General features: G+C 42.9%; 1 protein-coding gene across 2 annotated transcripts in view; it reads left to right on the forward strand.

Annotated features, from left to right (window-relative positions):
* Window positions 1-14,364, forward strand: part of PDE3B (phosphodiesterase 3B) — a 429,076-nt gene that overhangs the window by 286,878 nt on the left and 127,834 nt on the right. For both annotated transcript variants that reach the window (XM_029582158.1, XM_029582157.1), the window contains exons 5-6: window positions 11,441-11,547; window positions 12,523-12,733. In XM_029582158.1, coding sequence (XP_029438018.1) covers window positions 11,441-11,547; window positions 12,523-12,733 — 318 coding nt within the window. The remainder of the gene's footprint in view (window positions 1-11,440; window positions 11,548-12,522; window positions 12,734-14,364) is intronic.

A 14,364-nucleotide genomic window follows, 5' to 3' on the forward strand; every position in this document is an offset into this window, starting at 1 on the left:
TCATTGCTCAGGGTTACCACCTAAACTTTCTCACTCTTCCACTGGACTCTCCACCTCTGCAGGCGTGGAGAGTATCCGATCACTCTGTCCTTCTGGAGCAGGAGGTTTCCCTTCTTCTCCAGTTAAGAGCAATAGAGCCTGTCCCACTCTCGTAGCAAGGCCTAGGGTTCTATTCCTAGTACTTTTTGATCCCCAAAAAATCCAGGGGCTTCGTCCAATTCTGGACCTACGTGCCCTCAACAAGTACCTCCAGTGGGAAAAGTTCAAGATGGTAACCTTGAGATCGCTTCTACCTCTTCTACAAAGAGGAGACTGGCTCTGCTCTCTGGACCTCCAGGATGCATACACACACACTCCAACTCATCGCAAGTACCTCAGATTTTTAGTAGGCCCAAAGCACTATCAATATCGAGTGCTTCCTTTCGGCCTAGCGTCTGCACCATGAGTCTTCACCAAATGTCTCGTAGTTGTAGCAGCTTTCCTCAGGAAAGAAGGTGTGCACGTCTACCCCTATCTGGACGACTGGTTAATCAGGGCTCCAACCCAGCAAGCCGCTCGGTTGTCCCTCGTTTTCACTCTACACACTTTAATTTCTCTAGGATTTCTTGTCAATTACGGAAAATCCTATTTAACCCCATCTCAAAACTTGTCGTTCATTGGGGCAGACTTGGACATTTTACAGGCAAAAGCTTTTCTACCTCGACAACAAGCGCTAACACTCGTGGCCCTCGCTCACCAGTTGCAGTCTCAACACACAGCAACAGCTCGCCAATTCCTCGTCCTGCTAGGACACATGGCGTCCTCCGTCCATGTTACTCCAATGGCCCGCCTGGTCATGAGACTCATGCATTGGACTCTGAGGTCACAATGGATTCAGACTGTTCAGCCTCTGTCGACCATTGTCCACATCACCAACTCACTCCGTCTGTCTCTCGCCTGGTGGAAAGATCAGACCAATCTCCTCCAGGGACTGCCTTTTTAAGTGCCAGGTCCTCAACTCATTCTCACCACCGACGCTTCCAACCTCGGGTGGGGAGCCCACGTGGACAATCTACAGACACAAGGATCTTGGTCTCCACAGGAAGCCAAACATCAAATAAACTTCCTAGAACTTCAAGCAATGCGATATGCTCTCAGGGCTTTTCAGGAATGCCTATCAAATCATGTCATCCTGATTCAGATGGACAGCCAGGTGGCCATGTGGTACATCAACAAGCAGGGAGGCACAGGCTCCTTCCTCCTGTGTCAGGAAGCTGCGCAGATTTGGGCGGAAGCGCTCTCCCACTCGATGTACCTCAGGGCCACCTACTTGCTGGGAGTGGACAATGTCTTGGCAGACAAACTGAGTCGCGTCTTCCAGCCACACGAGTGATCTCTCAACACTCGGTAGCGACCTCAATCTTTTGCCAATGGGGATACCCCCAGACAGACCTCTTTGCATCCCCTCAGAACCACAGTGGACAATTACTGCTCCCTCATTCGGAGCAAGCGCTCTCAGCCCAGAGATGCATTCTCCCTCTCGTGGGAACCGGTCTGCTCTATGCATTCCCTCCACTTCCTCTTCTTTTGAAGACTCTCGTGAAGCTACGTCAGGACAAGGGAACCATGATCCTGATAGCACCTCACTGGCCACGCCAAGTGTGGTTTCCCATACTCCAGGATCTCTCCATCCGCAGGCACATTCCCTTGGGAACGGACCCGCATCTGATCCCTCAAAACAACGGATGTCTACGCCATCCCAATCTTCAGGCCTTGTCCCTGATGGTATGAATGTTGAAAGGTTAATCCTTCAACTACTTAACCTTTCAGATTCGGTTTCTCGTGTCCTAATTGCTTCACGGAAGCCTTCCACCAGAAAATCTTATTCCTATAAATGGAAAAGGTACACATCATGGTGCACTTCGCAGTCCCTTGATCCCTTTTCCTGTCCAATCCCAAGGATTTTAGCATTTGTCAGAGTCAGGTGTAAAAACCTCTTCCATCAGAATGAATGTCAGTGTGGTAGCCGCCTTCCATAAAGGTGTCAGGGATGTCCCTATATCAGTACAACCCCTCGTAACACGATTTTTAAAGGGCTTGCTCCACTAATACCCATAGGATTTAACACATAACCCCTATACTTAAGGACCTGCACTGGCTACCTATCCCATACCGTATCAAATATAAAACCCTCACCATCATGCACAACGCCCTACATAAAAACAATTCCGCCTGGCTTAAAGACCTGCCACATTTCCGTACCTCCAATCGTCCCACCAGAAATGCCCTCGCAGGCACTTTGCACACCCCACCCCTCAAAACCGCACACCTCTCCAATACCAGAGAAAGAGCATTTACCATAGCCGGCCCCACCCTCTGGAATTCACTTCCCTATCACCTACGACTGGAGCCCTCCTTACATACCTTCAAAAAAGGCATCAAGACTTGGCTGTTCAGGCAAACCTATCCTGATACCAACCATACCTAGCCCACTCCCTATTTTCCCGCCACCTTTCCCTCCCACTCACCCTCTCCCTTCTTCCTCTCCCCCCCCCCAGCCCACACCCCCCCACCTCTACCCTTTCTTCTCTCCCCCCTGCTCCCCTGTCCGCCTTCCCAAAAAATTTACAGCCTTGCTAAAGTTATAACCCAAACAAGTAATTCTACTATTGATTTAATGTATACAAGTACCCCGTCATATTTTATAGTTTAGAACCCTGTTACAGTTATGTTTTCTTCTTATATTGCTAAATTATTGTTTTGCTACTCTCTCTACCTGCCCTATCCTTTCTCGCTGTTCTTGCCCTGCCCCTCTCTCCCCCTTTGTTACCTGCTCCACCTATCCCCTCCCTGTTTTTTGTATTTTCTGCCTGCTTCAGTTTTTTGTAAACCGGCGTGATGTGTCCTACGAATGTCTGTATATTAAAAGTTTCAAATAAATAAATAAAATAAATATCAAGCCACCTTTACATCCTCCGGCCCCTTCTTGGGACCTTAACCTGGTTCTTGGTCGGCTCATGAAACCACCATTCGAGCCTCTTCACTCCTGTGACCTAAAATATCTCACATGGAAAGTGATTTTCCTATTAGCTATCACTTCAGCTCGCAGGGTTAGTGAGTTACAGGCCCTAGTTACCTATCCGCCTTACACTAAACTCCTGCAGGACTGGGCGGTACTCCGCACTCACCCTAAGTTTTTACCCAAGGTAGTTTCGGAATTTCACATTAATCAATCCATCATACTACCTACCTTTTTTTCCCAGGCCCCATTCCAATCCAGGGGAACAGGCTCTGCAGACCCTTGTCTGTAAACGGCTCTAGCTTTCTATTTAGACCGTACACTTGCCCACAGGAAGAGCACTCAGTTATTCATCTCTTTCCATCCCAACAAATTAGGGCAACCTGTGGGTAAGCAGACTCTCTTCTCCTGGTTGGCGGACTGCATATATTTTTGCTATCAGCAAGCGGCATTCCATTTCAAGGCCGTGTTAAAGCACACTCTGTGAGGGCCAAGGCGACTTCAGTAGCACACCTATGATCGGTGCCGCTTCCTGACATTTGCAGGGCTGCCACCTGGAGTTCTCTCCATACCTTTGCAGCTCACTATTGCTTGGACAAAGTCGGAAGACAAGATTCCATCTTCGGCCAGTCTGTCCTTCCTAACCTGTTTACAACGTGACGTATCAACACTCTTCTGCCTGCCCGGTGGGGTTCAGGATGCCTCTACCAAATTCCACCCCAGTTGTTATGCCTGTTGCACGCCTTTGGGTACATTTGGTGCATGTTCGGACATCCTCGGCTCGGTACTCACCCATATGTGAGGACTACCATCCTGCTTGTCCTGTGAGAAAGCAGGTGTTCTCACAGGACAGCAGGATGTTAGTCCTCACGAAACCCGCCCGCCGCCCCGCGGTGTTGGGTTCGTAACGTTTTCTTATTTTATTTTTCGGCACTGCCTGTAGCTTTTAAACAAGACTGAAGGGGGACCCCTGCTGGCTGCAGGGTTAGTGCCATGCTGGGCATGCCCAGTAGGGGCCAGTCAAAGTTCTGGAAACTTTGAGAAAAGTGTTCAGTGATTGGGTTCCATCCTGTGATGTCACCCATATTTATTTATTTATAACTTTTTATATACCGAGGTTCAATTAACAAGATTAATTGTCACTTCGGTTTACATTACAACCAGCAAAAAATAACAGAGACAAAGTCTTGTTTTACAATGAACAGGGTAGAAGTAACCTGGATTAAAACAATGAACAGGGTCGAAATAACCTGGATAAACATAAAATGGGTGAAGCAAATATAGAGAATTGGGTCTGAATAACTTGGGCGAAAAGCAGGGACATTAAATAGGGGAGGAGTATGAAGGCCTCAAGTTGGATAGAGTACTCATGATGCGGATAAGAACCAAGGCTGAAGTGAGTAGTTATGGGAAGGCTTGTTCGAATAACAAAGTCTTAAGTCTCTTCTTAAAGGTGATTGGACATCGTTCCAGCCTCAGTTCAGGAGGGAGCAGGTTCCATTGCTTGGGGCCCGAGGCGGATATAGCTCTCTTAATGAGGGAGGTCTTGATGGAGGGTGCTTGAAGAGTGCCTCTCTGGGCCAGTCTAATTGGACGGACCGAGGTGTGGAGTTGCAAAGGTATTGTAAGATCCAGAGGAGTAATGTTGTGTATGGCTTTGTGAGTGACTGTTAATAGTTTATGAAGGATTCTAAACTTAATTGGTAGCCAATGTAGATTCTTTAAAATTGGAGTTATATGGTCCCTCTTGTTGGATTTTATGAGGATCCTGGCCGTAGCGTTCTGTAGTAGCTGGAGAGGTTTGAGTGAAATATCAGGCAGGCCGTGAAGGAGTGAATTTCAATAGTCAATTTTGGAAAATATAATGGCTTGTAAGAGTGACCTAAAATCATGGAAATGGAGGAGGGGTCTTAGGCATTTTAGAACTTGGAGTTTAAAATAACACTCCTTTACTGTGTTGTTGATGAAGCCTGTGAAGGTCATTTGGCTGTATATGATTACCCCGAGGTTTCTTACCTTGGGTGAGAAAGTAGGGGACATTGACTGTTGAACGTTATTTAGTGGTACGCTGCCATCTTGTGTGATTAGGATGTATTCTGTTTTGTTGGTGTTGCGTAGCAAATTAAGCTTTGAGAGGAGGTTGTTGATGTGGATGAGATGAGCATTCCAATGGAGAAGGGTTTTTTGCAGCGATTCTGTGATCGGTATCAGGATTTGGACATCGTCTGCATAAAGGTAATATGTAAGTTTCAGATCGGAGAGTAGATTGCAAAGGGAGAGAAGATAGGTATTGAATAGTGTCGGGGATAAAGATGAACCTTGAGGAACTCCAAGGGAAGAGATGAAAGGGGGGGATTCTTTGCTGTTAATCTTGACTTTGTATTGCCTATTTTGAAGGAAGGACTTGAACCAGTTTAGTGCGGTATTTTTGATGCCGATCTCCGCTAGCCTGTCCATGAGACACTGATGGTTCACTGTGTCGAATGCAGCCGATAAATCTAGGAGGATGAGAAGACAGGGCCGTTTCTTTTCCAGGTTCATGAGGATGATATCTGACAGAGAAATAAGGAGAGATTCTGTATTTCTAGCTTTACGAAATCCTAGTTGGGCTGGGGAGAGGATATTGTTATTGTCCAGAAACTCGGAGAGTTGTTTGTTGACAATTCTTTCTAGGATCTTGGCAATGATAGGAAGGTTTGCAATAGGACAAAAGTTTGCTGGGTTGTCGGTGGAGAGGTTAGTTTTTTTTAGAAGGGGTTTTAAGATAGCCAGTTTAAGAGGGTCGGGGACATGACCTTGTGCTAAGGAGGCATTGATGATAAGTGAGATGGGCTTAGAAACTTCTGTGGCGCTTGAGATGAGAAGATTGGCAGGAATCGCATCGAAAGGGTGGGAGGCTGGTTTTAGTTTCCTCAGTAGTGATTCTATTTCTAGTGAGGAAGTTGATTCGAATTATTCCAGGAATGCTGTATGAGGCAATGAGGCTTTGAAAGGTTGATAAGTCATAGAGATGAGAGGGGATGCCGTGAAAAGAGGACATGATTGGCCCGGGGATGTTAGTGTTGTTCGGGCGGCCAGTAAGTTAGTTATTTTGTCTTTGAAGTAGTTGGCAAGTTCAATGGATTTGAGAGCTGCTTTGTCATCTGGGATAGCCGGAACTGGAGGTTTAGTAAGAGAAGAAACCAGTGAGAAAAGGGCTTTTGGATCAAAGATGAAATTGTGGATTTTCTGGGAGTAGAAATCTTTTTTTGTCTGAAGCATTTTGATCCTGTAATGGTGCATGAACGATTTGAAAGATGCTAGGTTTGAAGAGGAAGGATTCCTGCGCCAGCTCTGTTCCCTTTTTCTAAGTTCGCGTTTAATGGATTTTAATTCTGGAGAGAACCAAGGTTTTTTCATGTCCTTGTTAGAGGAGATAACCTTAGTTTTTAGGGGGCAGGTCAAGTCTGCCACTTTACTCGTTATTTTAGACCATGAGGATAAGGCAGTGTCTACGTCTGTGAGGTCCAAAAGGTTAAGCTCTGGAGAGAGGTGAGAGATTAAGGTTTCCTGCTTGCATAATTTTCTGAGTTGAATTGTGGCTTTCTGTGAAGAGGAGGGCGTAGAGAGTTGGTTGAGGAGTGACGTGGAGATAAGTTTATGGTCAGACCAGGGAATTGACTGACAGACAATGTGGGATGCTTGGGCTAGGATGTTAGTCCATATGTGAGGACTAACATCCTGCTGTCCTGTGAGAACACCTGTTACAGGTAAGCAACATTTGCTTTATTGCATAGTTTGTTTTTTCTTAATGTAGTGTACTTTAAAATAATTTGTATTAAGTCTAGCCAGAATAGTGGAATGCTGGAAACTGGAACTTGTTGGTTAAATATAAACAAACAGGTATTTTTATATAAGATTTTAAGCATATTAAAGATTCAGTATTCTAGAAAGGCTCTTCTAAAATCAGGCCAACTGGTAAAATGGCCACTCTGTTTCCTGTCTTTTAGCCAGTTTGTAATCCACGAAAGGACATCGCCACCTATCCCATGTCGTTTTACTTTTCCTAGAAGCCTCTCATGAGGAACTTTGTCAAACGCCTTCTGAAAATCCAAGTATACTACATCTACCGGTTCACCGTTATCCACATGTTTATTAACTCCTTCAAAAAACTGAAGCAGATTTGTGAGGCAAGACTTGCCTTGGGTAAAGCCATGCTGACTTTGTTCCATTAAACCATGTCTTTCTATATGTTCTGTGATTTTGATGTTTAGAACACTTTCCACTATTTTTCCTGGCACTGAAGTCAGGCTAACCAGTCTGTAGTTTCCCGGATTGCCCCTGGAGCCCTTTTTAAATATTGGGGTTACATTTGCTATCCTCCAATCTTCAGGTACAATGGATGATTTTAATGATAGGTTACAAATTTTTACTAATAGGGCTGAAATTTCATTTTTAGTTCCTTCAGAACTCTGGGGTGTATACCATCTGGTCCAGATAATTTACTACTCTTCAGTTTGTCAATCAGGTCTACCACATCTTCTAGGTTCACTGTGATTTGGTTCAGTCCATCTGAATCATTACCCATGAAAACCTTCTCCATTACGGGTACCTCCCCATCATCCTCGTCAGTAAACACCGAAGCAAAGAAATCATTTGATCTTTCCGCGATGGCCTTACCTTCTATGACTATGACTGAGGGCATCTTTCCTGGAGAATTGAAAGATGCTATTATATGACCTAGTCCAAAAAATGAGGCTAAATCGTCTGTAAAAATTACAAATTATAGGCCTATCTCTAATTTGTTGCACCTTAAGGAAGATCACTGAAAAATGTGTTTTAATGCGGCTTGATGATTTTTGATTGAAAACAAGGTGTTAGATGATTTTCATTTTGGTTTCTGTGCCAGTCATGGCAGAGTTACTACTTTCCCCTTTTAGACAAACTTTTGACCTCAAAAGATCAAGGTATTTCTGGAATGTTGGTACAACATGATCTCACTGCAGCTTTTAATACCTTAGATCATTCTCTTCTGATAACACGTCTAACACAAGTGGGTATTGGAAGAAAAGTATTGTCATGGTTTAAGTCATTTTTATCCCACAGGAGACAGTGTATGCAGATTGGTAACACTACATTTGATTGGAGATTGATAGAATGTGGAGCTCCTCAGAGATCTGCCCTTTTTGGCAGCCCTTTTTAATATTTTTTTTGCAACCCATTTGTACAATTTTTTAAAAAACTGAATATTTTTTACCTAATATATGCTAATGATATTCATTTTTTTCTACCCATTTCCAATTTTGATATTCTGCTGACAAGATTCTTGGATTGTATGTCAGCCATAAGTAATTGGTTAAATAAGAATTGGCTAGCTCTTAAAGACCTCTATTCCATAGACTAGTAATTCTTCTCAACCTATATCATCTAGTATTCGTTATGCAGATACAGATTTGAAAGTATTTTCTGAAACATGGAATTGAGGAGTCATTTTGGATTCTCAATTACCTTTTAAATCGCATTTAAAGTTTTTAATCTCTTCACCCATTACAACATTTATTACCAAGGGAGTTGTTCAGAATCATATTACAATCTGTTTTATTTGGACAATTAGATTAATGTGATGCTTTGGTTGTAGGCTTGCCAAAATATCAACTTAGAGCACTGCGGTTAATTCAGAATACCGCAGTGAGGTTTATTTTGGCTAAAGCAGTTTAAGCGTATTACTCCTGCATTGAAAAATTTGCATTTGCTACCTATATCCTGGTGCTCCAAATTTAAGATGGTGGTCATTATTCACAAGTTATGTTATGGTCAGCACCATTGCATTACACAGAGTCTATTATCTGAATATTGTTCAAGCAAAAGATTGTGGTCTGCGGACTCCCATTTACTCACCATTCCTTCTTTGCGTGGGTATAGACTACCAACCACTCATACCAGTGCTTTTTCTTACATTGGACTGCTATTGTGGAATGCCTTATCCTGGGATATATGCAGAGAAACAGACATGAAAGCGTTCTGGAAAAAATTTAAAGTGTGTTACTTTAGAGAAGCTTTTGATTTAATTGTGGTTTTATTGTATATTGTTTTATGAGTGTCTGTAATCCTCCGTGAACCATTTGTGTGAGAGTGAGTGGAATACAAGTGATATTTCAATAAAATAAATGAAAGATCAATAACAGAGATTTAACCCCATTGCTATATCATTACTGCTTAAAACTGGATGACTGACAGGAGTAGTCACAAATCACAACAAATGGGTAATGCTACAGGTATTGATTATACATGAATAAATAAACAATATATACCTGTATCACTTGTCATCAACATTTATTTACTTTAATCACATACAATATCTAAAATTTATATAATTTATATAATATTGTGTTTAGTGTTATGTGAATGAATGTGGTATGAGTGTGAATATTATATAATTTATATAAATTGTATGTGATTAAAGTAAATAAATGTTGATGACAAGTGATACAGGTATATATAGTTTATTTATGACAGGGATATACCACGTTAAACATCCCATTTCCTTATACCAGAGCTTTCCAAACTTTTCATGTTGGTGACACACTTTTTAGACAAACATAATTTCGTGACACAGTAATTCAGTCTACCAGCAAACCAGAAGTTAAAGGTTAAACGAACAAAATGTATTTCAACAATTTATGTATGTTTCCTTAAATATATACATACATAAAATGTTTCACAACACAACCTATCTCATAATAAATATTTGCAGGCTTCCACTTCCTCCATGCTGATCTCGTACATTGTGAGATCCGCATAGAGAAAGTGCTACTCTTGCACATTCCCAAAGATTACATGTGCCAATCACTAAAAAGTAATTTTTTTTTTTTGCCTTTGCTGTCTGATCTTAGTTTTCTAATAGGTTGGTCACAGGCTTTTTTTTCCACCTTTCCTTTCTTGTTTTTTTGTCAATTCCTTTTACAGGGTCTTTTTTTCTATTTCTTTTCTCTCCATCTGTCTTCCCTCAAACACACAATTAGGTTCTCATTCTCACACACACAGGCTCTCACTCACATGCAATCTCACACATCCACAGCTCTCACTCTCACATGCCTCTCTCTCATACATACATACATACTGTCTCTCTTGTGCACATGCTGTCTCACTCTCACACACACAGGCTCTCTCACTCGCACAGGCTCTCACTGGCACATACTGTCCCTCTGCACGGGTTGCCGAAGGATGGGCTCTTCAGAGGCCCTGATCTTCCCTGGCCGTGACATGGGATCTGCAGCGGCCCTGCTATCGGGTTTCCTCCTCTTCTCGGGGTGCCGCGACGTGGGATCCGCAGCGGCCCATTAATGCTGCTCTTCTTCTGTACACAGCAGATGCTCCTCCTCCTTCCTGCCCACGCGGCTCCGGCAACGTTTTTCTTCCAGGGCTGCACAGGCAGGAAGGAGGAGGAGTGAACGTGACTCTTTTCTTCGGGCCGTGGTGATGTAAGCTCCACCACTGCCCGCCGATCTTCCTGCTATAGTTCCCTGTTTCCGCCGGCCCTGTGGACCGGGCGACACACCTCCACACTACAGGCGACACACTAATGTGTCCCGACACACACTTTGGAAAGCTCTGCCTTATACACTTCCTACATACACTACTATTTGCCACTGTTTGGATAGGATATTAGGTTAGTCATTTGTTGTGATCCATTATGTCATTTCTGTTTTCTTGTAATGGGTCATAGGCAATTTGTAGCAATGGAATTCCCAAGCCCAAGTACTGCAAGATCATTTATGTAGAGGAATCAAAATGCAATACATTTATTTTATCTAGTCTGGTCATCCTATTCATTTTTGAAGAGTAGAAAATAGGTTTTAAGATTTTTATTCATTCATTTATTTGGGCATTTTATATACCGTTATTCCAAAAGAAGATCACAACGGTTTACAAAGGCATCATTCATATTCTAGGTCAACATTCATAGTCTAGGTCTATACCTCAACAAAGACATATCTGATGTAGTGTCGACCATGAATAAGGGTTAGGACAGTAGTTTGTTATACATGTGTTCTACTTAAATGACATTCATGTATTTGCCAGTAAGTTTTCAGAATACACTTTACCTCTCTGGTTACTCTTTGCTCATTCTATTAACAATATCTATGGTTGTCTTTTTTTTTTTTTTTTTATAGTGAAGTTATCTGCATATTGATCATCTAAGTTAAATCACATGCATTTTTGAAGAGCTATGACTTTAGTTCAAGTTTAAAACTTTTTTCCTGTTATCAGATGTAATACCTCTGGTAGAGAGTTCCATAACTTAAGACCAGCTATGAAAAACATTTGGTCTCTTATTTTTGCAATAGAATTGGAGAAATTCTAATCAAAGAACAATTGAAGTAAAAATATCAAAAACATTTCACAACAGCAAAACGAGATTGTTTAGATATCATTTCATTTTTATTTTATTGTGCTTTGTAGCCAAGGATCACATCCAAATGGGCCTTTCAATTCAAACCTTCTGACAATCCCAAAGCAAAGGTCATCTTCTGTGACCCTCACTCATCATGTGGGTCCTAGACGAGCAGGTAAGAAACTATTTTATGGCCTATGCAAGGCAGATCTGAAAGTATTGCTACATGACTTCAGCATATAAGAAATTTAGGTTGAGCAGATATACTCTTAGTTCCAGATATACTCTTAGTTGACTCAATTACTACTGTAATTGAGTCAACTATCTGGAACTATCACTGTTCACTTATCTATCCAGACTTAGTGTAATGATGGTATTATTTTGTTAATTACAAGATTGTTGATCCTGGCAGCATGACCATTATTTTGCATGCTTTGCCTACTGTGAAAATGTCAATTTAGCATAATTTTGAGATCCCCCTGATATATAGCATAGCTTTGAGATCCACAAATATGTCAATCCCTCACTCTGTAATGTAAACAAGCCTTTCCAACTTATGGTTAAATTTATATATTAAGTTCATTGTGGCAGAAGCATTTAACCAAGTTAATTATCTTTTTTAATGCTAAGTACACTTTGAGAACTGTACAAAATCTTTATACTGAAAGAGGTATGAAGATAAAATATAGAACTTGTAATTTAGTGTCACTGACAGCTAATGAGATAATTGAAAGAGAAGCAGATTTTGCATCTGGTGGTTTACATATTGCTGTAGAGGTCTGTTTTATTTGTTCCCAAAATAAACGTATATCTTAATGTTTTTGCCAAAGATATAAAAAAACAGATATTCCTGTGTAGATAGTTCATCAATAATTGGTTCCCTTTATATAATGCCTTATATTCAGACAAAGCTCTCAAATCCTTAAATCCCTGTATTTATATTAAGAGCATCTTCATGCTAAAATGCTTTCTTTGCTTCCTTATTGGAAGAATTACTCTGTACTTCAGTTATTATATAAATGAAATGATTGTAAACAGTGCAGGCAAACTAAATGGGTTTTCCTGTTGGAAAAGAAACAGCTGAAATCTGATGTCCTCTTCACAGTACTCTTCACCAGTGAAACAATTCATATTTCTGTTTATATTGCAGGTATGTCCCCTAGCCTGAGTCCTGTGAACTCTCCCAGTCATGTGCCTAATACTATTAGTACTCTGGTCAATCGTTCGCCGATAGAATTTCCCGATACAGCTGATTTTCTAACTAAGCCAAGCGTGACTTTGCATAAACCTCTGGGATACATATTTAGTTCTTCAGATTTTCAGCAGCCACTCAGAACTTCTACGGGTCATATTTGTAACAGGTAAATTAATGTTTAAAAAATAGTTTGTGCTTCACAAATGTGTTTAGAAAATATTTCTATCACATTCATGTTACCTCTTTACAGTCTGTTAATTTTGTGCTAATAACTTGTTATAGCTTGTCAGCACAGTCATTTTGAAGGTAATTTACAAAGGGATTTCTGTGGATATACTAGTGTTTTACCTGTGTAAATTGCCCACTCTGGATTTGGTAAAATAACACGCATAGTTCCATTAGATGTGGGATTAGTTGGGGAGGAAACTATAGTTTTGTTAAGAAGAAGTAACTGCAGAAAAAGGCTCAAATCACTGTGGGTGCTTTTTCCTTACCCCGCTCCTAACCCGCTTTCTACTCACTTTCCGGCCGCGTTAGCCCTTCCTGCGATACACTATCCCCTTTAACCCATCCTTACCGCCTCTTTAAATCCCCGGATAACCCCTTCCGCACGCGGCATGTATATTAGATGTAAACGATTGAATTAGCTATTCCCTCCCATACAGTAACGCGCGCCCCGACTATCGCTATTTTACCCTGCCGTTTTGCCGCGCGTTTAACCTGCTAACTTACCGCCTACCCTTACCCCTGTGTTAGAGGCAGGGGTAATGGTAGACGGCAAACTTTCCCCCAAAAGGAAACCTCTAAAAACCTAAAATCCCCTCCTCCCGAAGCGACTTTTTGTTGTTTTCTTACTTCTTGTTGCTTTCAGCTCCTTCCCTTCTCTACCGTCCTCCAGCGGCGAAAGCGGCTTGCAGCGTTCCCTCGCGACCATGTGCAGCGTCTTTTGGGAGGAACCGGAGTCCTAGCGCCTCCAGTACCCTGGAGGAAAAATCCTCTCTCCCCCCCCCCCCCCCCCCCCCCCCCGGAGAACCCAGCTGTGGTTGAGAGGCGCGAGTACTGAGTGAATCCCCTTCCCCAGGGCAGTGCCCCTGACAGGGGCTGCAAGGTAGCGAAGCGTACTTTCATTGGCCTGAGCGCCCGTCAATTTGGGCGCTCCAGCCAATGAAAGCACATAGACGGGCGTGCGTGACGCACGCCGTGACGTCACGCGCACCCGTCTATGTGCTTTCATTGGCTGGAGCGCCCAAATTGACGGGCGCTCAGGCCAATGAAAGCACGCCCATCTGTGCTTTCATTGGCCTGAGCGCCCGTCAATTTGGGCGCCCCAGCCAATGAAAGCACATAGACGGGCGTGACGCACACCGTGACGTCACGCTCGCTTGTCTATGTGCTTTCATTGGCTGGAGCGCCCAAATTGACGGGCGCTCAGGCCAATGAAAGTACGCTTTGCTTCCCTCACAACCTTGTAGCCCCTGTTGGGGGCACTGCCCTGGGGAAGGGGATTTACTCAGTACTCGCGCCTCTCAACCCCAGCTGGGTTCTCTGAGGGGGGGGGGTTGAGGATTTTTCCTCCAGAAGAACCGGGACCTGCGCAGGGGGGACCACTGCGAGCCGTTTTCGCCGCCGGCTGCCCCCTCCGGAGGGCGGCAGAGAAGGGAAGGGGCTGAAAAGCAACAAAAGGTAAGTTGGCACATGTCGAGCCGCTTCGGGAGGAGGGGATTTTCGGTTTTTAGGATTTCATGGGTTAAAGTTGGGATCCACTTCCTGGTGCCTGTCATTTCAAATGTCATTTGA

The sequence above is a fragment of the Rhinatrema bivittatum genome, chromosome 17, assembly GCF_901001135.1.
Source record: "Rhinatrema bivittatum chromosome 17, aRhiBiv1.1, whole genome shotgun sequence".
Classification (NCBI taxonomy): domain Eukaryota; kingdom Metazoa; phylum Chordata; class Amphibia; order Gymnophiona; family Rhinatrematidae; genus Rhinatrema; species Rhinatrema bivittatum.